Genomic DNA, 26,513 nt, shown 5'->3' on the forward strand with positions numbered 1-26,513 from the left:
TTCAGATGACAACATAACATGGAATTTTTATTTTTATTTTTTGTTTGTTTGTTTTTGAGGGGTCACATGCTAATTGTTCTCTACAATACATCCAACAACCAGTTAGAAAAATAACTTATCTTACAGCTTTCTAAGTTCCAGTGCGTGTTAGTTTTCATTCTGTAACCATTTTATAATGATAAAGATTTCCTGTAGGTGCAAAAATTGCATTTATTTCATATCAAATTGAGTACTTCATCACAAACATTCTTGTGGTGGACAGTTGTTTTTTCTCATTGTCTATCAGATAGACTTTTGAGTTCTCCATCTGGAAAGATCAGGATGTTTCTTATGGGCATCACAAGAATATGAATTATTCTTGTCTGCCTTGTTCTGTATACAGCTCTATACTTCCAAGAGTTTATATCTCTTTAGAGAGGAAACAAAGACAAATTGGATGCAGCACACCTATGAAAAGCAGCAGAGACAGTGTGTAATATGATGCACACAATTTGTAGAAAAGCCACAGGACATACACATCTTGCATTTTTGCATATTTTTTTAGTTACCACATATATGGCAGAATTAGTTACTGTTGTCTAGGAACCAGTACATTCAGGGTGTACCAGAAGTCATGGTGTCTGATGATATCCATAGCATTTTGGTCCTTGCTAGGCATCACTGCTACAAGTGAAGAAAAAAGACACCAACCAAACTAACCAAACGAAAAACAGAAACCCTTATTGTGCCATGTCATCTAAAATGATGTTTGTGTCTCTTCAGATAGTTCAAATCCCTTGTTGCTTTTTCCATCATCATCATAAGGGTTCGCTTCACAGTTTGATTCTGCTTCTCTCTCTCTTCCTTTCGCCTTCCTGTAATAGAAATTATTTTTATATTACAAGCCCCTGCTCTGTTCAAGTCCTTCTGGATCCTCAGAATAAGCAATTGCAAATAATATTGTTCTCAACTGGGAAAATTCGTGCCAGAAGGAATTTTTCACTGGCTTTAAAGGGAACAGCAGCAAGCCCACTACATTCTCAGAAATCCCATTATCGGAGAGACTTACAAGAACAACCCAACCATATTGGTGAAAATGCAATAATATTTAAGAGAAATGGCATTCCTGGACAACCCCCAACAAGACCACTGAAGACTGCAGGTGCTGATGAGTGCAGGCAAATTCTGCTGCTGAAGAAGGCAGCACGCAACACACAGGCTGCTCCACCAGCCCTGCTGCAGGGCTGGCAGAAGCCTGGCCATGCCACAGCTCTTTGCAGCCACAGCACATCCAGCTGCCTTGGCTAAACTGCTGATGAAAATGAACATTCACTACGCTGCCAAAGCTGCCATGCACTGAAAGGCAGGGAGCTGAACCGTTAGCCACTACTGTTGAAGGGAGGGAGGTGATAAGCAGTAATTCCCTGATATGCTTCAGTTAGATTTGGTGGCCAATCTGTAAGCACCCTGATGAGTCAACCATTGGGACTTCTCCCACTAGTCATGATTACTGTGTCAAAAATACTACTTACTTTTTCCGATCTCTCTGTCCACTGATGATCAAGACAATAACTCCAATGACAACCAGGCTAATGACCACTCCAAATATAATTAACCAGATGGTGACTGGTGGTTCATAAGGTGCGGCCAGGGTTGGAACGATGCCCACAAACTCCAGCGTGTTATCATCCAGCCTGAAAGCCTCATTGATTCGTCCTCGAGACATGCTGCCATCAGGAGGAAATTAGAAGTTTCACATGTTTATTGGAAAGAAAGAAACATTTCTCAGTTGCTTTATAACTCTCCAGTAGGCCAAGTTCCCACTGAACTGTTCAGTTGAACAGGCTGCACAGGAGGTACTGCTAAACTTATATTCCTTCTTCCTTCAGTCACAGGGTGGCAGGTAACAAACATGATAACTTAAGCCCTTAACATGTTGCAGCTTAAATAACATGTTCAGACACTGACTAAGCTCTTAAACCCAGTCTTAAAAGCTTATCAAAATGCGGCAAGCAGCCTTATGGTCTCATTCTCTATTTGTGCTTTGCCTCTTATTCTCTTTATCCATAATTTTCTTGGTTATATGACAGAAAACTTCAGCTTTGCCTTATTCTCTTTCCCTCCTACAGCCTTCCACTACCTTGATTTGTGCTCTTTACTGCCCTGAAAATACTTTCCCTGTTGTCTTTTCTGTGTCTTGTTTTCCCTGAACCTCTGCTTCTGTCAGTTTGATCTGGACAACAATTTTCATAGTCATACCTCTCCCTTGGTTCACTGCTTTCTCTAACTGCTTTCTCAGCCCCATCTTGTGTTGCTGCTACTTTTAGATTTGTGCCGTCTTCTTTTCCCAGTGTACATTATCCGTGACCATCTGCAGACTTGCAGTTTTACTTACCATTTTTACAGTAATAACTGACAGTGGTTTCATACTGTGCTATAAAAGAGCTGTTCATTGACCCATAAGTGGGAATTAGCTCCTGCTCTGACTCCTTTTCTCTACAGTCAAATACAACTGGCTTTCTTTCTAATGCATCATTCTGCAGTTGTCACTAACAATAATTCTCACACTGAATTTTCTCTAATGAGAGAAAGAAAACACATGTGCTCTTGTGCATGTACACACCATTACCGTGCCTCATATTTCAGAATATAGAATAGTTCCCGTTAAAGTTGAAGCAATGATATTTCCTGGCAAAGTATGATGCAATTAGGTGTGTTATGACAGTTTTACAAGCCCCCTGAAGCATTTTACATTGGCTGCTGTCCAAGACACCATCAGATAGATGGACTGTTTTCTTTCTATCCTAACCGTTTCTCTCCTAGTATTTCCATTTTAACTGCAGAACTGACTTTCTTATTACCCTTCCTGTTTTAGCACGCTTAACCTCTGCTTTTCCTTTCATCCTTTCATATACTGTTTTGTTTTTTTTTTTGTTAATTTGTTTTTTCCCAGAAAGCAAAATCTCACCTGATGGCACTTTCCACGTCAGCTTTGGGCACAATATTGCTGACATTACCTGGCATGCTGACAGTAATGTAGAAGGAGACCCTTTGCGTCTCTTCCCAAACATGCACGTCTGTAGCCCTGATCAAGAAACAGAAGAGAAAGTTTTTGTGGTTGTTGAGATGACATTAGCTTTAAATTCAAGTAAGAGAACGGTTGCATTGAATAGGTAATGCTAGTTTTTGCCAAGTGAAAGCTTCCTAGTGACCTCAACTTGGAAGTTAAACTTATCCTGTTAGAAATTCTTTTTGCAAGTGCTAAGGAATAACCTCAGATGGAGAAAGTCGATTCTATACCTGGGACAATCCTAATTTTCCAAAGCACATAATCAGCACACAGAACAAAGACTGCTCAGGCCCTCTAAGGTGTGTTTAGGGCAGGTCTCATGAGGGAAGTGATACATGAAATACCAAGTGGGAAAAAAAAAAACCTTCTTATGCTCTGCAGAGAACAGGTCCTAGACATTACATGACTGATGTTCTATGAAGTAATATCAAATAGTTAAAATAGATAGCTTCTCAATTTTTTCCAAGAGACCTTAAAAAACTGTGTTTCTTCTTACCAAAATCAATCTCAAATGATAGATTCTGTTTGTAAGTAAACCCAGAGAAGATTAGTAAGTCTATATGGAATCTAAGTGCATTATTATGAACAAGTTTATCTTTCCTGGGCTCAAAACCTCTTGGATATTCAGTATCGTACATGTATACAATTGGAATTTTTATTTCTAACCAATGTGTCTTCTCTGATATTTTCATGGGGCAAAAAAATTCTCTGATATTTTCACTGGGCAAAAATTCTCAAGGCTCACTTTCATCACCGATGGGCAGTGGGAGACAAAGCCTCTGCAGCCACTGAAGTTACCTATCTTAGCACACAACTCCTGAACTTCATGCTTCTTGGGGAAGAGAAAGAACTGCATGCAATGAAGCTGGCACCTCGCTTTTTACAACCAGCTGATGTTTAACATTGTTATCACCACAGAAATCACAATCAATTCCACCAACCCATACCACTAGTGAGCCAGAATCAATACTGGCATAGCCAGCATAGTTAGGCAAGCCACTCACTCGAAGTCGATGAGTTGCTGCTTTTCTGCGAAGTATTTCCTCATGGCATAGGCGATGGATGACTTGAACAAGAAGAGCTCACTTTTATCCCACTCATACTGCAAAAACAGCACAAGAGAGATTCATCAGAGGTGACAGTTGTATGGCAAGTTAGCTGACACTAAGAAATCATTCTAAAAAGACATAGTAATTGTAATTCTTGGCGTGCATTTCTGCTTTATTTATTTGCACCTTGATAGCACTTTGGGAACCTACTCAAACATTTTATCCCTGTTAATCTGAGCATTCTGCAGAAGAACAACCAAGCAGGCATCCCTACTGCCAAACAACTCTTCGTGCTATCCCTCTGCAATCATGTGGGGGTGCTGAAGATGTTGCGGTCCTGCCTTGCAGGAAGCAAAGGCAGCAGAAGCAACATGTGCTCTGTCCCAGTTACTGTAATTCATAGTCTGTGCTTTAGAGAGAGGATAATAAAGTGACCATAATGATGACAGCACTTCATGATTCAGATCAGCAGGTTAAGCTAGTAGTAGCACCTGCCAGGGCCAAAAGGGCTGAGCTGATGATGCTGATGCTTGTGGTACAGAAATACAGCCGGAGTGGGAGTTTCAAAAGCCCATGCTAGTTCCTGTGCCCACAGAGATGAAAAGCTCTTTGCATCAGCATTTCTACTGTTCTTCTTCCCTTAAGAACAAACAGGCAATATAAAAAATTCCTTGCCTGTGTGAAGGCTCCTCCCAGCCTGCCTTATGAGTCCAAAGTTATCCTAGGGCACAGAAGTCAAAAACAGCTTCTCTGGAGCAGGAACCGGGAGCTTCACAGAGGGCAAAAACCTCCTCAAGAGCTGACAACGCACCCCAGCCTGTTGTGCAATGCCATGTGTGCACAAAGGGAAAATTCCTTTCAGAACTATTCAGTATTGAAGTATCTAACCCCTGAAGGCTTGGATTTGATTGCATTGCAGGAATGCCTATAAATGCTGTCAGTAGTAGTTTTACACCATTCCTGACTTTCTCAAGCATCATTCGGGAAGGTGCGGTAGAAGACAGCTCTGTTGTAACAGGACGTTATAAAATCTAGCTGCATTCTTCCACTCTGTCCTCCTGTCACCACTGGCAAAAAAATAAAGACAAACACACTGGAGAAGGGAACAGCAGGAGCCCACACAGACGCTGGTCCGTGCTGCATCATGCCCCAAGAAAGGCACTGGTGACCCAGGAAGAGCAGCCCCTGTTTCCCCCCCATGCCAGGCTGGTTTCTCCTGCCAGCAAGGGCAGGGGCTGTTGTCTGCCCCTGCCCTGGCAAGGCAATGGTGTTCTGCTCACCAGAAGCTCACCAGGAGCCAGGCAAAGCCCTGCCCTGGAGCGCTTCCCACTCTTTATCTCAGGCAGCTGGCAGCATTCACCATCACAGCTTGCAGGCTGTTGGGGAGGGGAGGGGAAGGAGGGTTCCTCTTATTTTTGTTTAGCCCAATATCTTTAGGCTCCATAGGGATTTTTGATTTATTTATTTTTTTTAACCAGGAGCTAATTGAGCTTGATTCCTCTACTGCTGCTTTCTGTACTTAGCACCTTTGCTTTTTAAACATTTTTTTTTTCTGTAGCATTTTGTCTTTTATGTCTAATGTACTTTAATTGCCAGTGTGCCTCTCAAGTGCCTTTATAAATAACATTACTGGCTGCGTGGAGGGAAGCACCTGGCTGGCTTCTGGTCTGTGTGTGAGCAATGACTGCCTGCACGCTGTCCCTAGGCACCTCAGAGATCTAGCCTGGTGCCTGCTGCTCGCCACAGGGGCTGCTTGGCTTTCAGAGTGAAATGAATGTCCCGTGTTCCCTGCAAGACCCCCACGTGTAGCTTGAAAGTCAGTGCCTCTAATTCAAAAAGGCTTTTCCGTGATAAAATACACGTAAATGCCTGCAGGATGTCTGCTTTCCATTTCCAAACACCACCTTTGTGCCCGCCTTTTACAACTCGACCACAGGAGTGACAGTCACCCAGTGGGGAATTCTGAATTGATGTTTGAAGGAGGGTTTATTTTCAAATGGTGGTCAGGGGATTCCCATTCAAGGGACTTTTAACAGTTTCCCTTGATAGGGCACTTGCTTAATGCCCCAGCTGGAACAAAGCTGTGGGTGTTTCAGCCTCAGCAGCTACACTGGTGATGCTGTGGCTACAGCTTTAATCTCATCACCCTGAGAACAGTTAGCAGGGTAATTTCAGCCGAACACACACTGGCATAGCTGGCACGGGCCCATCTGTGAGCCTGGGTGCTTAATTTGCTATCACTTTGTGCTATTGAAACTTCCCTGCTGGTAGCATCCAGGGTAGGTAGCTGAGAGCTACAATATTGCCTGTACTGCCCCCAGTGCCCCCATCACCCAGTAACACTCTCCCTCCCCCTGCAGAAGAGCAGGGGATTCCTCCTTTTGCATTCTAGCCAATGCTAAGGAGCAGAAATGCAAATAGATTTGCTGGTGTACGCTGGTGTACTGAGAATGCCTTCTGCTGTCCTAATGGAGCAATGCACCTCCAAATCCATCTTAAACACTTGCTCCGCATTCCCGGCTTCTGTGTGCCGTGAGCTGCATAAAGCAGCCGAAACATATTGCTCTGTGCAGTGACAGTCCTTGTGTGTGCCACTGCCTGCTTCTCTGCACACTAGTGCCTAGAGACACATCCCCAGGAGCCCCACAGGAGTGAAAATTGGGGCAAAGTATAAAGCTGCCGAATGGAGAAGGTTTCTTGCAAGTTGGTGACGTGGACTGGTTGTGAGAGGAAAATGCACGACTTGCTCTTCAGAGCATAGGAACCTACTGTCCATACAATAATTCAAATTAAGTAATCTGTATGAGATTGTTTTACAGCTGCTCAATTGCACAACAAAAGGCTGTGATGGCAAAAGGCAAGCATAAAAATGGTATTAAGCTAAACATTAACCATAATGACTAATAAATGTGTTGTAATAGGGAGCCTTTTCATGCTGCTGATATGAGTTTTGAATTGTATCTAACTCGACTCAGCGGTCTAGGAAGCAATAAAATTCCAGTGGGGCCTGCATGTGAGACAGTGATAGAAGGAAGAGCATCAATTCATATGAAAAATGAGCCCAAGGTACTGCGTCCTTGCTAGTCCAATAGGCTCCGGCGTGCATGTCTAAATGGCCTGCCTGATGACATGCTCCTTCTCGGAAAATTACTAACGCTCTGCAAGGTGAAAACAGAGATTAACAGGTGCAAAGTGTCTGCCCTGAAACCTTCTAGGACGCCTCCATGAGACTGGCATGAAGAGACAGAGTGAGAATAAGGAGCAAATTTTTAGCCAGGTGTCTGGGTTAAACAGATGGGCCAAGCCAATGCTCTGCTTAAAATCTTGGAGAGTCCTCTTTTGCTTTGATGAGTTTTGTCAGTTGCTGTAATACATTTTATTGGGCCAGCTGGTGTAATCAGGGAGAGCAGACACTCTTGGGAAGGAAAGCCCTTCTCCTTCCCTGAAACACAGCAGCTGCACTGCCCTTCTCAGTCTTTATAATAAAGCTTGTGACTGCACAGGGGCAGCAGAATACCTCAGGGCTACAGCAAACAGGCAAACAAGGATCTACAAAAGGGCAGTAACAGGAGAGCTGCAGCGTGAAACCATTTGAGAATACAGGGTGGGATTTAACCCCTCTGTTTTAGCTTCATATTTAAACGTGAAGTAGCTACTCTGATAACTTCTGACTGCAGTCATGATGATGGAAATTAGGAAAAAATGTCGGTAGAGGCTTTTGTCTTTTACTTAGCCACAGCAGCATAGCAGGGCAAAATATTGCAGTTTTTAGGTACACAGGTCCTCCTATGCTAGCCCTCCAGGTAAAAAAATGATTGGTAACTCCATGGTATAACTTAGCTCATCTAGCTCAGCTGTCTTTTTTACCATGGGTGAGACCACTCCCAGGAGAGGTCCCACTGCTGACTGTAGAGGCAGTCTTGACCACAAACTCAGATGAGACATCTATGGGATAACCCTCCATCTCAGCTGATGCCACTTGTCAGATACTTCCTGAGTGACCAGCACAGCATTCCTGTTGCCCACGCGACACACAGAGCATCCCAGTGCAAGCACACTTACCGTCTGGCCTGCTGCTTTCAGGCTGATGCGTACTTTGATGGCATTTTCAGAATCTGATTGAAAAAGAAACAAGACCTGGGTCAGAGCTGCAGTGATGTAAAGGTAGTCACTGGGAAATGCTGGGACAGCTACAGTATTCTTGCAGGTTCACCTGCTTTCCCTGGCCAGCTTGGTGGGATTTATCTTGTTTCCCTTCAGCCATCTCTACCGCCAACATCTGCATCTGAGCTGTAAGCCACCCAAGCCTTGTTTTGTTTAGATAGAAAGAAGGAGCACGTCTAGAGGACAGTCCTCTGGCCTTCTTTAGACATCTCCCAAAGGAAACATGTCTTTCCCTCCACGGAGAATAGGCAGCTCAGAAGCAGGAATTGGTGTTTGATGAGGTGAATCTCACTACCAGAGACAGGCACAGCACTGTACATGTAAGAATTAATAGAATCAATGCGCAATCAATACATACATGGAGTCCAGTCTGTATTCCAGCCAATGTATCTGACAGAATTATTTTTTTGCAGCCAGTTAAATAAAGGTTCGAAGTAATGGAGTAGAGGTGTTGCATTCATGTACTTCTCTCCTGTTAAGCTTTCCAGTGCTTGAGTCCAGGGCTTAGATCTGCCTAATTCAAGCAATCCTCTGTGTATGTGGAAGGAGAGACAATGCATGTTATTGACATGTTCTGTCTAGGCATCCAGCAAAACAATCTGCAATCAATATCAAAGTTTTCTGTTTTTTTTTTTTTGGTTTGGTTTGGTTTGGTTTGGTTTGGTTTGTGGTTTTTTTTGTTTGGTTGGTTGGTTGGTTGGTTGTGGTTTTTTTTTTATTTTTTAGGCTTCTGAATCCACTCCTCACTCCCATCATTCTTATTAACAAAAATAAATTATTTTTCATTAACAGGAGATTAAATCTTTGAGGTTTGCTTCCTCAGCTGATATAAATTTAGCCAAATTGTCAAGATGAACTGACAAGATAAATGCTAAATTTTCAAGCTAAGTTCATTCTTGGTGTAACCTCAATGATTCTGGAATGATTCTGCTTTGCTATGCTCTGACTTGCTACTTATGAGAAATTGTCCTTGTTACCTCAGACTCTCACCAGCTGCTGTGGAATTGGTGATGTCGCACTTGTGAAGAGGGCCGGTGTGGTTGGCCGCTTTGCAAAGTGCCTCATGGAACTGGAACTGGTAAATGGTCCGGGTGTAATACCTAAAGAAAAGGCAGGGAGAAGGAAAGCACACATTTTGTTAGTTGTCTGTCAAGAAAATCCCAAGTCCTTGGACTTTGGGAGGCTCCGCAGCATCAGCTCTCTTTCCTGCTTGGAATAAGCAAGGCAGCAATGGGAGGCCAGCCGGTATTTATAGCCTGTGCTAACTCTGACTTAACAAAGTGCCGAAATCAAAGGCAGCAGAAATGCCCCAAATCTGTTTGCTGCCACATAGCTCAAGGTTTTTCCTTTCCCGGGTCTCTGCTCCAGCTGAGCCTCTAGGATGAGGTGGCTGGGACATGGAGGGACCAGAGATAGTTTCTTCAGGGCTGCATGTGCACGGCCCAGGTGACAGTGGCACAAGGCATGCCTCCCCATGAGGCAGGCACATCATATCGACGTGATCCCACCAGTCTGATAGCAGCACAAAGCTGCTCCGCTTGGCAACACACCCAGCCATTCAGAGACTGCTACAGAGAAGCTCCTGATGTCCACTGAAAACCCCCCACTGAAATCAGTTGCCTTCAATCAGGATGTAAAACAAAATAAGATGGTGTCATAAAAATCTCCAGTATGTTTTAGGTAATCAGAGCTTGTTCTGCACCCAAAACGTAAGTCATGAATTAAACATTGAGCAAGGCTGGAGTTACCTTATGAATGAATAATCATTGGCCACGTGGAACAGTGCAGCAGGGTCGCAGTACGTCTCATCATGAGGGACTGGTTCAACAACACCAACTATGTCTCTCCTGCAGATGGAGGAAAAGAAAAACCATGGGATTTTCATTAATAGTTAATAAGAAAGAAAGAAAGAGAAAAAAAAAAAAAAAGATTCTTTTCCTCTGTATTGTCAGATACCTATGGGTAGCTCTCTCCCTTCCAAACACGAGAGGTATATACAGCTCTCCATAACCCCAAAAGAATACTGCTCCACAGCTGGAGACCACAAAGAAGCTGCTTTGAAACTGATGGTACAAAGAAAGGATTTGCAGGTGTGCAGGGAGTAGTTGGTGGTATGAAATATCTTAGAAGATGTGCTTCACATACACCTCATGCCCTGCGACACCCCAAGTTTTGTGCTGGGTAAGTGCATGCAGAGACTGGGTGGCCCAAAAGGTGAATGACCTGCTGTGTCCCACTGGGATGGAGGTGAGTTTTTTTTTCTTTTTTTTTTTTTTTCCTCCCCTGAGAGCATGCTTCCTGATCAGTACTACGGAAACAAGCCCATACCCTAATTTTTGAGAATGCTAATAAACTTACACAGAAATATTTTATCTGCAAACCTGGATGACAAGGTCTTGTTTCAGCACAAAGCTTTGCAGTGTCATTACAACAGATGTGATAAGCTTCCCTGAACAATTTGTCACTCTCCATTCCTCTGACATCTCTGCTACTTTTGAATAAATCGAAGCTGACTGATTTTTTATGGTGGGTCAGGAGGCTTGCTGACATCAAGTTTTGTTAGAGATTTTGTTTGTTGATGAAGGCTCACTGCTTGTGTTCCTGTTAGAGTGTAGACTCAATTTCAGTGTGGGGATTGCCTGGTTTCTTTGCATTTTTCTGCCCCCATGTAACCACCCTGGGAAATGATGGACTCCAGCCTGAATCAAGCCTCTTTTTAATCTTGAACTCCAGGGAGGTGGAAATGGATTGGCTGGTGGGGATAATCTTTGAGGCACCTCTGGCTGCTTCTTACCAAGGGAAGTGTATTTTCTTGATTGAGAAAAGTGGTAGTTAGCAGAAATATCAATACATAGGAGAGGAAAGCAGTCTGGAGATTTTTGAACAGCTTAAATCCAAACCCACTGTTAAGTGGGAAGGAAAAGCTACAGAGAAAAGCATGCAGAGATGTTGGTTTGGACTGATATCTCTATGCCTCTCAGGTTGGCATGTGTGATGAACCTCACCTTCCTCTTGTCCTTGGGGAGGTGGGGAGCAAACAGGAGCATGTGGCCAGTGAGATTCAGGGAAGAGAGATGTACTTAAGCTAAGTGATGTCCTGAGGTATGTATCATGGGGAACAGCAATGCTGAGCCTGGGATCTGGAACATCCCATGTAAAGGCCACAGGCTGTCTTTATCAGAGAAGCTGACATTAGAAACGAGGAGAAAGTCTGCTGAAAGGTAGGGGAGCTACCCGAAGCTGAACACAGTGTTCATGGGGATAGACTGCTTGTGAGACCTTGACCACATTTTCACCACATTGGGTGTTTCTACATGGCACTCTGCTGGGCTTCGTAGAAACATCCTGAGAAACAGATCTTGCACAGGGGGGCACAGGCATCTCAGTTATGTTGAATAACTATGAAGGAATGGTTTTGCAGAGTCAATTGCAGAAAAATACTCATTTCTCAAACTTACTTCATCTCCCACCACTGCTTCATCCATTCCTGCTTTGTAATCTCGCCCCTAAAAACCATCCACCTCCACTTCTCCAGCATGTAAGTAAAAGGCATTGTTCCAACAATCGTTAGTGCTTGTTTGAGCAGAAAGTTGATTTCAGTTTCTGAAGAGAGAAGTAGTTAAGGTAACGGTTATGTTAGCAGTTAGTATCCAATTAAGCAACTAAAGTTGCTTCCTATTACAGCTAATGCTTACAGATGTCTGAGTTAGAGGCTTTACTAAGAAAAAAGTGGAAGGAAGGATACTAATGAAAAAAAAAATTACACGAGGAAAGATCACTTAAATAATGTATACCATTTTGTATCTATTTGTCCACCACCACCACCTCTTAAATAATTTAACACCTTGGTATTTACATGCCATTCTCCGATGGGGAATTTTAAGTTGAAGATTTTAGTACACCTCCATCCTTATAATGCAATGCTCCAAGCAGGCAAACAAACTGCATTGCAATGAGGGCTTACCTCACCTATGTTGTCCATTCAATATACACATAAAAGAGGGATGTAAATCTCAAGGCTTCAGTTTCATTTTAACTGCTAAGTGCATACCTCTGAAAGAAAGGTATGGCTTTATGTAATCAAGAATTTTTTCAAGAAAATAGTCTTCAAGAAATTGAAAAGACTATTGCAGTCTCATCTAGGTGAGCTATGAAGATTTTGCAATGAACTATTCAGTAATGAAGAGCTAGCTATTTGTTTCTAAATTATGTAGCTGCATTATGAAGTCGTGTTCCTCGCTTCGTGATGCAATTTGGGGAGAAAAATAGGATTGCTGATACGTTTCTGGGGCAGAATTTGCAGAAGCCTCTGAGTCGCTCACTCATCTTGCAGACAAAATACTCTGCTACAAGAAAAAAAAAAAAAAAAAGAAGGCCCGTGAGTGTTCTCAGTTAAATATATAGTATTTATGTATTTATTTACCTTCATCCTCTTGGAAAGCTGGCTCTAGGAGGTCGAGAGATTTCAGGTGCTGTGGCGTAGCTGCAGAAAGTGACATAATTTCACCTACTGCTTCATGGAAGCCCTCGTTGGCCCCGTCCCGCAGCAGGAAGGGCTGCACAGAGTATGCCATGTCGTACTCGATGTGGCCCATCTCATGGTGCGCCGTCAGGAAGTCATCCATGGTCACTTTGGTGCACATCTTGATCCTGCATGCCAGGGCAAAGCATTTGTGGTTAGAGATATGGTGGCTGGGCCACTGCTGTGGGCAAAGCAGCCTCCAGAGCCAGCGAGCACCCCACGCCTCGAGCAATTCTAGCATGTCATGAGGTTATCTTGCAAGGGTGAGGACTGGAGGGGAACTCAGCAAAACACTTCCATCCATCCACCTAGTGCACCAGGAGTATGGGAAAATGTCTGCTTTGTAAGAAGCAGGTGCTCCCTAAAACTTGGCAATAAGTTTGCTGTGCATGTTGGAGTGAGCATCCGTCGTCAAATTTAAGCAGATGGCAGTGTTAAAAAAACTGTGTCGGTCACTCCTGCTTTCATCCTCATGTGGGTACCATTTAATAAAGGAAATTATTTCTTCCAAATGCGATTTCCTTTCTCCTTCCCGAGAGTGCTGAGGATGGAGGCTGGCAGCTTTTATTACAGCTCTGTTGGGGACCAGCCTCTTTCACCAGGGAGCTGCAAGAGGGGATGGATTTTGCCCCAGGACACTTCACTGTGTGGGAACTTGCAGCCTCTCTCCTTACCGGAATATGAAATAAACTGATGTTTTTCATGAAACTCTGGAAGTCTGCCTACCAGTTCTGACACATCAACTAAAGGTAGCAGGTGGTGTCTCAGGAGGTTTTCATTTGCTGCCCAGGGACCTGTGCCATTGCTGCGGAATGTGTAGGTGACCAGAAATCCCAATGATACCAACAAGCACCTGCATTTGTGTTTATTCTTTAAGCCCTGGAACAGTCATTATTTTTCTAATTCAAGTAGATAATAGTCACTTCCCTGCTTAAATTTGACAGTAGTCCTTAGATCTTCACAGGAAAAGCTACACAGTAAGTCTTACAATCCTGCAGGCTCCCTGCTCCCTTGTTTTCCTTTCCTCTCTTATCAGACAGAATAAAAATAATGAATAAGGAACAATTAAATCTTAAAACAGCATGGTGCACCTTCAGTGAAAATATGAATGCTCTAGGAGATGGTATGAGAAAGGTTTATAATAGCTGCAGTACCTGTAGTCATTTTTGCCCATATCCCATGCTGTAGGATGGCAGACAACCTTCCTGTTGTCAGTCGGCTCTGTGAGCATGGAGTTTTTCCAGAAGCCCTCAGTCATGTTGTAGAGGCCAATGGAGCTGAAGAAGGCCTCAGCAGCTTTGAATATTTTCACTGCATCCCAGTTCTGAAAAAAACAATGACACCATTGACCATTTCTTCTGCATGGAGCTCGTTCCCAACAGTCAACTTAAAACAGAGCAGCTGAATTCACGCTGGTCTATCAGGGATTTCAGGTCAGCACCTGGCTTACTGAAAGTCAGGAGACAGTGTCCATCATTGGCACTTTCGTAAATGCTGCTGGGAATTGGACTTAAGTGTTTTCCCCACAAACATATAGGCTTCTGCACTCACGAGAGTCAGCAGATAGCACCTGACTCAGACCAGAGAAGCCTTTAGTAAAAGATAAGGTGGTGGAGATAAAAAAGGTCAGAAACACGACAGATCTGGGATCCATTTCTTCAGCCACTTCAGTCGGGAACAATTGTTTGGGGGAGTGGAGCTGCGCTTGTAGCAAATGTGTGTGAGAGGGGGTCTTGGCTGGAACCATAAAACCTGGCAAATGTATCTATGGGAGTTGTCTATCAGATTGTAACTGCACATTAATGTCCAGAATATTTCCAAATGCCACTCGGCAGTTTTATTACTCTAAATAGCAGGTCTGCATTGGCTGGGCTGGGTTTTTGCAGAGATTTACGTGGCAGATGGCTAATTTGGACAACAGTCCTAAATTAGGCATGAACAAGAACGAGTCCAGCCTTCATCCCTGAGTTTCTGTAAGCAATGCTTCTTTTCCTCATGGTGGTGCTTTGGTATAAGTAATTTAAGACTACGGGGGGGGGTCAGTTCTGTAAAATATGAGTGAGATTCATACACACTAATGCAAGCTGCTTATGAATCAAATGTAGTTATTCCTTCTCTTGCCAGTATAACATTTAAATGGAGCACTGCCTCTGTGAGGAGGGTAGAATTCAGGTAAATAATCGCAGTTCAAAAACTTTCATTTAATACCTTATTTTTCTATAAAAGGAGCATGATTTAGGCAAGCATACAGAGAGTTTTCTTCATCCACATTGTCAGTCTGGCAAAGGTGTCATGGTTGCTAACACTGTAGATCTCAAATACAGACCTTATGGTGCTATGCAGTTATCAAAAGATAACAGGCAGAATTGCAGTTTCCTAGCTGTACCCAAATAAACAAGAATGGCAAAAAAAAAAAAAAAAAAAAAAAGAACTGCAACATACAAACTATTTGATTATTGTAATGGCTGGCAAAGGTCATATTTGATAACAGCCAGTTCCATGAGTCCTGAAATATTTATATCAACAAAATATATCTCTTAATGGACAGGTGTCTCCGAGGAATACAGACTCGGAGCCAAGATTAAGCCAGTCAAAGAGGGTGGGGAAGAAAGAGAGGAGAACAACTAAGGGAAAGAAAAAGTACAGTGGAAAATGAATGAACATATTAAGGTGAAGAGCAAAAAAGGATGCAGAAAGCAATTCTTTGCTGGCGGCATGGCTACCTTTGGACAGCTATAGTTTTATAGACACAGGCTGACATGTGCAATTTTTATGCTATCTAAATTCATTACATAATGCATATTGCATAAAGAATTTATCATGTCTTACCTTTTGAACCATTGCATCAGTTACATCAATGTTTGGTTTGGCTGGATAGGGAACAGTCAAGGGATACAGATTTGTCCAAAATCTACCCCACATATCACCTTCAGAAGAGAAAGAAACATAGAAATACTTTAAATGGTTGACTATGTATTGTTTAAATTGTTAAAGACACTTCTATAAATTGTGTGATATCATAAGAAGGGACTCCTATATGCCTACACAGGTCTGATCCAGAAGTGGAGAGACGCAGTTCTGGGAAGCCACGAATAAGTTAAAGTCAGATCCTTTTATTTCCCAAAACTAGCTGTACAGTATAGTTTCAGGACTGATCACCTTCCAAAGGTCTGCTTAAAACTGAATGCCCATATTGTTAGCCCATGAGATTGCTGCCTGTTGTGCTCATGCACATTAAATTACAGCAGCTTGATGCTGCACACTTTGAAGGCAAAGTCATGAAATACCACCACTAACGGCAAGATTTGAAAGGGAAAGAATATAAATCCCTCCAAAATCCAATTTCAGAGGAAGACAAGTGCCACCAAGGGGAGAAAAATGTCGCTGTGCTATGCTGGAGTTTTGAGCTGGGTGCCCATGGCTCCAGCAGGCAGGATGCTTGCCTTCCCCACCTGCCTCTGCTGCTAAGCACCTCTGCCATCTCTGCCAGGGACTTCTTGTTTCTCCTCTCCCCTTCTCTTATTTGTACCCTGTTTGTTAATATTAAACAGGCAGATTACTCTGTTCCCATGTGCCTTGAAGGTGGTCGTCCTGTGTACAAGGCCAGGCTCACGCGACACGGCCGCGTTGTCGTACCCAGCAAATGAGCGGGGAGGCATCCTGTGGAGCTGATGAACTGGGAGCCGTAGGCCTGCTCCAGACGGTGCCTCACGTAGGCATGTAGCTGCTGGTACAGCGGTTTTATCTGGAGGCAGAGAAAGAGAAGGAAGCACATTAATTTCTCTTGTCTCCACCCCACTCGTCCCTCCTGAGCAGAGAGCCTCGAAGGTGTCTCTGACAAAATTCTTCCCTCATGAACCTGAAGCCTTTGGCATGGAGCAGCAAAAGGGACCAAGCTGCACCGTCCCTATGTGGTGTGTTTGTTTGGGGACGGTGGAAATGGGTGCCAGGCCCTAGTAGAGGCTGGCTGCAAAGTTTTTGCAACAAAAGGATCATGGGGAGAAGGACACTCCAGAAATTCATACAAGGCTATGTGCTCTCTGCGCCTTTCTTTTGGGCTTGTCCTGGCATTGCTGCAGAGGTAAAAATTGTCACCTATGACCCCCAACAGCTGCTAACCTCATGTGCACTGAGATTGGGCCATCTACAGCAGGTCTAGTCTTCTTCCTTCACAACATCAAAACATGAGCCTACCCTCACAAAACACAATCCGCTGTACTTGGTAAAGGCATTTTTCTGCCCCTACCTGCTCAAATGTCTTCTCCACATCTTGAACAAGCTGGTCACGGCTGTATTTATACTCTTCTGGGTAATCTGCTTCATAATTTGCCCTCCAGTAATCTCCATAGTCAGCATAACCTGTAAAGCAGGGAGGTGTTACCCCATGACAAAGCACATGGTGTGGCTCAGCCAGCAAGAGCAGCTCCCTGCTGACCCTGTGCAGGGCCACAGACTTTCCCCAAAACCAAAGCCAACACCAGGACTGAAATTCAGCTTCCAGTGGCACTACATCTTCCAGTCCGCTGAGCTCCATCGAGCCTGGAGACAAAATGGTTCATAGCTGAGGTCTTTTCCCTAGTGATTTAGAGGAAGGTGATGCCTGTGCTTGATTAAAATTTTCAATCTTTTTTTTCTTTTTTTTTTTTTTTTCCCTGTCCAACTCTTTGGAGTATAATGTCTCATGGCTGATCTCTAGCTCTAGATTGGTAGTTTTCAAGAAACAAGGTTTATAGGAAAGTAGGTGATCCAGCAGCAGTTTTACCAAGAGGCAGATAATGTAACTGCTTCAGCAGCTATTTTAGAAGTCCTGCAAAGAAAAATAATAGCAGCCTGCCATTGCTCCTTGAAAAGACAATACCCTGTGATTTGTGGAGAGATCTCTGACTGAAAGCATATTTCCCTTAGTGCAAAATCCTTTTAAAGCACCTGGCTGTGTCTGCTGCCCCAGACCTGCACAACCTGATCATTCCAATTGGGGCAGAAGTAACACTGCTTGTGGCTGGTGCAGGAAGGCCGAGAGGAAAGAAGAAACCTCACCAGGGACATACAGCAGCACTCAAAAGCTTTTTAAACTGAGTGTGTTTGCCCTCAAGTCACAAACAGTGCAGTTCTGGGAAAGGCAGTCTGTGTCTAGTGAAGGGCACTGATACATTATGGCATTTGGGAAAGTGCCACTAAAGATACCCCATTTTTGTTCCAGGCTAGTGACATAATTCTGATCTGGTCCTTGGCACCTGTCTGCACTACCTTTTATTTGGCGTCATGCACACTCAGAGCAAAATACATACAAAATGTTGATCATCAACGTGCAAAACAGTCTGGGCTGTGAATTCTGGGAAAAGTGTGCAAGACTGAGGTATACTTCTTAATTTCTGGAAGCCAGAAAAAAAAAAAAAAAAAAAAAAAAACAATAGGCAACTTACCATTAAGCTTTGCAGCCTCATTTTTAAGTTCAACATACTCTTCATATAATGGTCTCATCATCCTGCCAACATCAGCTCTCCAGCCTTCCCATGCCCACAGTCTTTCATGGTAATCTATGCTGTTGGCCATAATAGAATCCAGACCTGTCAGAACAACAAATATATATATAAGTACTAGGCCTTGAAAAAGCAGAATCTCTTTATTTTCTTTTACAGCAGGCAAATGAGCCAAAGCCAAAGAAATTTCATGAGCTAAGAAGATAACACTTTGTGTTTGATATACTAAAAAATCCCATTATTTTATTGCACCCTTTTTTGATTTAAGATTTTCCCCTTCTTATCTTTAAGAGACACAGAGCAGATCATGAGTCACTCAAATTAACCATGCTCTCTCCCTGCATCAGCTTCCCTTGCCTTGACCGTGTTTTTGAGACTGGCCTCAGTGCAATGTCGAACCCAGCAAGACTTGGATGCCAGGGGGGAAAATTATAGACTTTCTACAGTGTGGGCAAGCCCCGGGTGACAGGCAGACTGCCACATAAACTGAGCAGCCCTCTCCTGCTGCGGGCCTGCTGCAGGTCCCTGGACTCCAAGGTACAGTGAAATTAAGACTAAGCTTTAGATAGCAGGATATATCTATGGGAACTACAGCCTGTTTTCTCACAGTCATGGGTTTCCTTCCTCTTTTTGAACCCGTGATATGAAGGGCACCATATGGGCAGCTGTTAATACCATACCTGGCTCCAGCACCATGCAGTCGAATGGTGCGGTGGTTTTGCAGACAGTCCCAGTGCTGTAGATGGTACTCATTGTATTTAGCACGGTGTTCAGCTACAAATTAGATGTGAGATAGCCCATTAGAAACACGCTATGTGCACAATAATAGCCAGTTATGGTAATTCCTTAAAAGCTCGATTTGATGCCTCACCCACCAGCTTAACATTTAAGCTTATGTCTAAGCTCAGCAGAGATTAATGAAAGAATTTGCCTGAATGCATTACTGAACCAGGACCTAGCTGGAAAAGACAGATAATCTCTTGAATATATGATGTAATCTACAGGTCCTTAATATCCAGTCAGCAGATCTCTGCATTCGATGAACATGAACTGTCAATATACAGCAGCAATAAAGCAATAAAGTTTATCAGCACGCTCCCATGAATGTGGACCCACCTAAAGCCTCCCAGTAGCTCGTGTTTTAGAGCAAGAGCAAGAAGGGCCCCATCTGCAGAGGCTGTCAGGCTGACTGCTGCTTGCCAGCATGACATTATATCGCACCAATGCTTAACCTCCACCGCAGAGAAGCTACTGCTCGTGTCTTGGGTCAGCTGAAGGCCAAGTGCATCTGAAATCACCCAGCTCAGAAGCTATGCTACACGGCTGTATCTTTGTATCTTTTTTTTTTATGTTTTCAAGTTTTCATACCTCAAGAAAAGCACGCAGCACTTTTAGCTTTTCCTTTAGGACTAGGCTTTTCCGCATTTAAAGCTTTAAACCAGAACCACTTAAAGCTGTCAGTGGGAGGGGTTGTTGATGACTAGCTCTAACTTTATCTCTGTCAGCTTTAAAATGAGTGGGGACCCTGGGAAATTTTTGTGTCAGTGAAAAATATTTAAATATTTCTGTGGAATCCCATCAGACTGGAAAAAGTCACTTTTCAAGTGAAAATCAATCATTTCAGCCCCAAAGGCCATTTATCTAGGAACCTGCAAGTGTCTAAATGTGGACAATACTGAAGAAAATACCTCCTCAACAGCGATAGCATTACCATCAGTGCACTGCTGTGCTCAAAAATAAAAACATATTTGTATGATCCTCCAGCATTCCCAGCAAGGCAATCTGTCTTTCCAGAGAGACATCTCATTTAGACCAAACAGGATGTCCAGCCAGCCTGCTGCATTTTGTGTGAGGTGGTTAACACTGCTGATCCTAGCTGAAAAATCGCAGGATCCTTCCATAATCAGGACTGAAGGATCCCCTATCTGGGCAGTATGTTTCAATTTGAACTCCAGCAATAAGAAACTAATTCAACGCACAAGCGCTGGGCTATAGATCCCTTTTGAGTCTTCAGAGATGCTCAGCCCAACTCCTCATATGCTCATTATCCATACACATGAGTTTTATGTGAACTTTACAGTGGAAATGTCAAACCTCATTCTGAATCTTGCTTAATGCTGGCCTTCAGCAGCTTGCTGTGGAAAGGGGCCATTGACCTTCACCACTTTCAAGCATCCCAGGGCACCTGCTGCATAGAAGCATCCCCTCTCCTTCACAGTCTGACAATGCAGCGTGTGCAGGGAAAGAAAGGTTGCCTCTGCCTCCGCCTGTCTGGCTCGCTGAACATCCTTTCACCCATCTCCTGCTTATTGCCCTCGCTCTGGACTTGTCCATGCACTTGACACAGGTCCTCCTTTCCCTGTATGACTAACCTGGTCATTTGTGCAAGGGCAACCCTGAGGCGGGTGCGAGTTTGCAATTTATGGCACGGATTACACAGCAAGGTGATGACCTGAGAGGGAAGCAGTTTCCTGAGCCAGACGCCCCTCATATTGCTGAGGTCACCTAGCACAGGTACGTGCTCCTGTAAAAAGCATGATCCTCAGCCAAGCAGGGTGGTGACAGCACCATGCCCTTGCTCACCTGGCACAAATAAGCTGTGCTCAGCAACTTACCCTGCTGTATTTTTCTGGTGACAGCACGGAGGATCCCTTGTCCTGGAGAGACTGGATCTGGAGCCTGAGGAGAGGATCCTGGATGTCGGATAGTGGGAAGTTGCTGGCATTCCTGGAGGCCTCCTCGTAAAATGCAGACCACTTGGCACCCGCCTCATTCTGCAAGAGGGTCACACAAGCCCTGGGTTACTTCCCTGAAAGAGGGCAGCAGCCTGATGTACTCAACAAGCAAAAGTATTTCTTCTGGGGAAGAGCTTCATTTGCGGAGTCCACATGTGGACTGTAGGTTTAGCACTTGCACTGTGCAGCTGGAGAACTTTCTGACTTCACTTTCCAAATAAACATTTTTCTTTGGTGATAGCAAAAAGCAGGACTGTCTCCTCACAACATATTTGTTATAGTTGATCCAGCATCATCTAGCTGTGTTCCCTGATAGTTTAAATCACCATAAATTCTTCTTTTAGTGCTTCCTTTGGCTCACCTGGGCCTAACAAAGCACAGGTACAAGCCAAGGCCCAGGAGGGCTGTGACCCTGATGTCATTCCTCATTTCTGCTTCAGTAGCAGTAATAAGCAGCAGCCAAGATATTGATATCAAGTCTTCTCATGCAAATATCACTTTCTCCTGAAGTTTTAATTAATAAAAGATTATACATGGGCATGGAAGACTCTAAACAGGTGCCTAGATCAGGCATGCAAAACTTGAGAACATGAAAGCTACATGAAATTACTTTTTTCACTGTTGCAATTACATACATGTGAAACTCCCAAATTTCAGTGCATGAAGCAACACCATAAGAACATCGTTTGAACTTGAGACCATCTTTAAAAGGTCCATCTTATTCTTTTCATCTTTCTTTGTATATGTTTGTACATAGATTAGCACATCATCACCTGTCCAAAATGGCAAAAAGAGTAGTGCTAATTCACCTGGGCCCTTGGGATAATGTTATTAATTGTGCACATGACGATTTTTTGGGCTGTGAAGAGGGCACCTGCAATGCCTGTCCCACCCTGCTAAGACATCAGGATGCAACAAATGCACGGTGAGGCCAACCCTTTTTCCAGGGCTGTGCCCACGTTGTCCAGCACTGTGCAGGATGGACCAAGCTTCAGGCTCTGCTGGACAGAGACAGCAACAGGCATAACATGCCCATTCAGACCCCAGAATGCTTTCCAAACACTCATCCTTTTCAGGAGCAAAGCAAACAGATCCACCCATTGCTCAGCAGCTTGCAAAACTCACTGGGCAAGAGCTTAATAAGCACCCAGAGGAAGAGCAGCACTGTGCAAATCTGCATTTGAATTGCTTGTCCTGACCAGGGAAGAAGAGGAGCTCTAGGAGCAGTGGGGCAGGAGAGGGGGCTCTTTAGTTACAAAAGCTGGGGGAAAACAGTTTGCTGTCTGTTTTTTCCCTAATTAGAGAGACTGGTTGATAAGTCAGAGGAATAGTTATGAGGTTTGTGGCCCAATTTACAAGGAAAATGGATGGGAAGGAGCCAAAAGGGACAGTAGTCATTAACTCTGCTCCTCCAGCAGAAAGGGAGGAGGGGAAGCAGTGGGTTTATTACCAGCGCTACAAAAGAGATCAAGCAAGAGAAAACGTCCTCTCTGAGCACTGGACTAATTGGTTCTTATTGCTGGTATCTCCTCACTTATTATATTATCATCTCATTAATGCTGAAAGTGCTGTATGGGGCTTTCATTTTACGTGTTTGGAAACATTATAGTTTAAGTACCTGGTGCATTGGAAAACATTCCAGATTGACAATGATTAGTCATTAGGATTTCTTCCAGCAACCAGTCTCCTTGCTTTAATTAAGAAATACTATAATTAAACCATGTTTTAATTAAGCTATAAGACAAAGTGGAAGACTTGTACTGTTACACAAAAGTAGATGTAGGATGTTCAGCTTCATTTTTATGCTCTGAATTGTTTTTCTCTAAAACTTGACTTAACTTTAAAATGCAAGTAGCTACAAAACTCAAGGTGGTTTTTGTTTTTGTTTTTTTTTTCTTCTTCATTTTAAAGGTTCCAAGGTTATGAGATGCCAGGCTGCAGCACGGCTGTATTAGCAGACAGTCAGATCATGGCTGAGTGCTCTGAACAAACACAGTACTTGCCAAGAGACCCAGTTGACTGGGACAGCAAGATATTGGTGTTGGAAAGCAGGGCAAACTGTGCTACAAGGTGCTTCAAGTAAAAATGTTCTATTCCTTACTTCAGATAGATATTTACTTCCAAAGCAATGTTCTAGACCACCATGGTGCAAACTCCAGTGGTGGCTTTTCTAAATCTGTAATCTCACTTCATTTTTTTCCAGTTTAATACCCGCAGTCAGTCTACTAACAGCCAGGGCTATGAGATGAATGTGGTCAGTAGGTCTTCCCCTCTATAAAGAATGGGATCCCCTATACAAGACAGGGATAAGCTCAGGACATCAGTGAATATAGAGACAGGTGCCCCTCTCCATCCAGCTGATTTTGGGTCCAAATGTTCCTCCTTCACCTTTTCCCCCAACTTACTGGGGTGACTCAGGGTCATAGTTGAGGGCAAGTCCAGCCTCTGGCCATGTCAATGCAGTGTGAGGACAGCCCTGTCACCAGCCCTAGGCTTCAGATGTTGCTAATGGCCCAGGCACCTCCAGTGAGTTAAAGCAAGCTCCCAAAGCAGCACACAAATTTCTGTCAACCATGGTGGAACCAAAACAAACTGGAAAGTAACTATCAGATTCCTAAAACACTATTAAAACCCATAGAATAGAGCACTTACCATCTTTGTGGCAGTCTCCTCAGTAATGTTGGTGTTGTAGTCCCATGAGGCAAGGGAGTTTTCATAGTTGATGTCTTCTGCCCTCACATTGAACTCTTCCAGAAACATTTTGGCTTGATTTGTGACATCCTGTGGGATCACAACAGCGCTCAGACCACAGAGAAGCAAGACGTGAGCCAACATGTTCGTGTCCAGGCTGAGAACCTCCCAATGAAGTAGTTTTCCTCAGATGAGCTTCTCTACCTCCTTCTCATCAGCATTTATGCATGGCTAATGTGAACTAAAGAGGCTGAATCCAATTTTCCAGGCCTTTTATAGGTTTTATCCATTGAGGAGAGAAAGGAAAAAGTTTTTTATAAAAAGTCAAATAAACAGAAGTCAATGATTAACTTTGGAAAAACATAATTACTCCTACCATTTTATGGCCTTCTTATAAAAGGCTTTTACTTTTGGTTAATGTTTCCCAAATGCGCTGTCAATGATACAGCTGGTCACTTTATCTATAGCCTGCCAGTGTCTTTGGTAGCTCAGAATCTGTGAATCCTTTAACAGGTTGGTGATAAGCTGTAAAAATATTTAGAAACTTCACTGAAACACCAAGCCATGACCTTATTTCCCAGGCAGAAAGAAAATCCACTTAGCCCAACATAGGGTGGTTAGATGTTCAGGACCATGTTTTAAAAGTCTTTGCAAAGCCTGAGTAATTTGAAGACTCTTCCTCATTTTCAAAATGACTGGGGCATATAAAACTAGATTTTAAAGGTGTTTATGAACTATCAAAAAGGAGCAAGAGAAACAGTGGAATCACAGCAGCTTGTGCAGTGACCTAACTTTAACTATAAATCAATTTGATTTAAGTACTAAGATAACTAAGACTACTAAGATGATTTCAGTTAAATATCTAAATACGTTTGCTAATCCAGTTAGGGACTGAGTTCTTACTGCAAATCAATGAGAAAATCAATGCGTGAATTAGCTCTGGAAATGCAGCTTGGGTTGAGTGTTATTGATCAGACAATACCTTAGTACTTTTTAAATTAGCCTATTTCTGCTTCAGGATCACTTGGACTGGGAGATGTGACTGTGCAGAAACATCCATGGGGTTGATTTCCAGTTCCTAGAGGAGCTGCTCAGAAATCTTTACGAGCCTGCCTACACAGGGGCAGCAGCAATCAGCCCCTCCATTGCCAAATCATGAGAGAGAAGCTGCAGCCCTCTTGTTTGTGAAGGGCAGAGCACGGCATGGCCTCAGCAGGGCCACCACCAACAAGCAGCAGCTTGAAGGCCTCGAGAAGGCCTTGAGAAGACACCTCACCCAGGTGTTTGCTGGGAAGCAGCACTCATTACTCCTGTACTCTCCTTCCAGGATGCTAGCTTAACCTGCTCTCACAGGCCTACGCAAAGAGGAACTCATAGCCTCTCTTGGGACGTGATCCTACATTCATGCAACCCTTCCTCAGAGGTCACATTCTCTAAATGGCATGTTATTCTCGCTGATGCCGTCCAGACTCTCCACAATTTGTGCTTCTTCAAAGATGATGTCTAAAACTGATCATAACTGACACTTTATCAATTATCAGTAACACAGTCACTGTATCTGACACACTGTGGTCCCTTCTGGTAGCACTGCTGCTTGTCCAGCCCTTCCCTTTTTGCCTCTGTATATCTGGCTCTAGGGTGGCACTAATTAGAGCATTTTGAATTTCTCTGGGCTGAAGTCCATCACACTGATTTCAGGCAATTTTTCCATTTTTTTTATGATGATTTGGAATTGTAATCCTTCAAAGGACTCACAGCTTGGCAATGACCATAAACCTATTACCAGGTTTTCTATTCCTATATCCAGATCATTCAGGATACAGCAGGGCCCAGGAGAACTATCACTTTAAACAGCCCCTTTTCTTGATTGAGAATTATGGAGCCTGGTTTTTAAATAATTATGTGCATTTTGCAATTCTCCTCTGGTTCATCTTTCTTTCATTTGCCTATGAGATTGGTCATGTGGTGAAATGTTGATATTTTTTTGTTGTTGTTGCCATTTTGGCTGCAGCTTCTCCCTTATCCACGAACCCTGTTGTCTGTCAAAGCAGAGAATTATATCTATTACCTTGATATGATTTCTTCTTTTCCAGCAGAGAACAGGGACTATGATGATTATTTGCTTTAACCCTTTAATTTTCTCTTCTGTTCTGGTAAGGTAACCTTGCAATCGCTGAGCCTGGTACCTTTTGGCATACTAAAAGCAGGCTGACTGATTGAAAATTCCTGTTTTACATGCAGGTACTATATATATATATATTATTTTTCCCTGTTACAGTGCTCTAGCATCATCCTTGGGGCATCCTTGCTAGGCCTTATTTCCCTGTCATGGTGCCCGAGTAACCCATGCTCCTCACTCTGTCCTATGCCTGCTACCTGCCCATGTACTGCCCCAAAATCCTAACAGGTTCCTGCATGACCAAGGGATTTCCTGGTAGTGGGATACTTGGTAGGTACCTCAGGGGGGTTGAAGGGCATAATCTCATTTTGTATAGGGAGTGCACCTGCGCCTGTATTTAAGTGTCTGCACATGTTGCAGTGAGCCACCGCTGAAATATGGAGAGTCACATTAAAATGCAGTGTGAAATTTCTGTCTTACTTCTAGATATGTTTTAATGTATGCTGGGTCCTGAGCTGGGATTGATTTGTGTATCCTGCCCATCTTGGGATGAGCTGGGAGCATGCCTTGGGGTGGGCCTTCAGGCTGCTCTGGAAAGCTGGCAAGAGCACCCAGACCATTTGTACCACAGTGAAAAGGAAACAGCAAAATGAGAAAATGAAGTACCTGGAACCTTTTCAGGACATCCAAACCTCTATCAGAGG

General features: G+C 43.5%; 1 protein-coding gene across 1 annotated transcript; it reads right to left on the reverse strand.

Moving 5' to 3' along the window:
• Window positions 1–24,023, reverse strand: ACE2 (angiotensin converting enzyme 2). Its single transcript, XM_084536541.1, has 18 exons — window positions 23,652–24,023; window positions 20,880–21,038; window positions 18,945–19,038; window positions 18,208–18,351; window positions 17,031–17,143; window positions 16,421–16,529; window positions 15,614–15,711; window positions 13,939–14,108; window positions 12,686–12,912; window positions 11,721–11,865; window positions 10,011–10,109; window positions 9,240–9,362; window positions 8,621–8,793; window positions 8,161–8,213; window positions 4,054–4,151; window positions 2,948–3,064; window positions 1,512–1,706; window positions 1–854 (listed from the first exon to the last, which is right to left on the reverse strand). The coding sequence occupies exons 1-18, from the start codon at window positions 23,832–23,834 to the stop codon at window positions 737–739; spliced, it is 2,418 nt and encodes an 805-aa protein (XP_084392667.1). The 5' UTR covers window positions 23,835–24,023; the 3' UTR covers window positions 1–736.
• Between the last annotated feature and the right edge of the window lie 2,490 nt (window positions 24,024–26,513).

The sequence above is a fragment of the Aythya ferina genome, assembly GCF_964211825.1.
Source record: "Aythya ferina genome assembly, chromosome: 1".
NCBI classification, from domain to species: domain Eukaryota; kingdom Metazoa; phylum Chordata; class Aves; order Anseriformes; family Anatidae; genus Aythya; species Aythya ferina.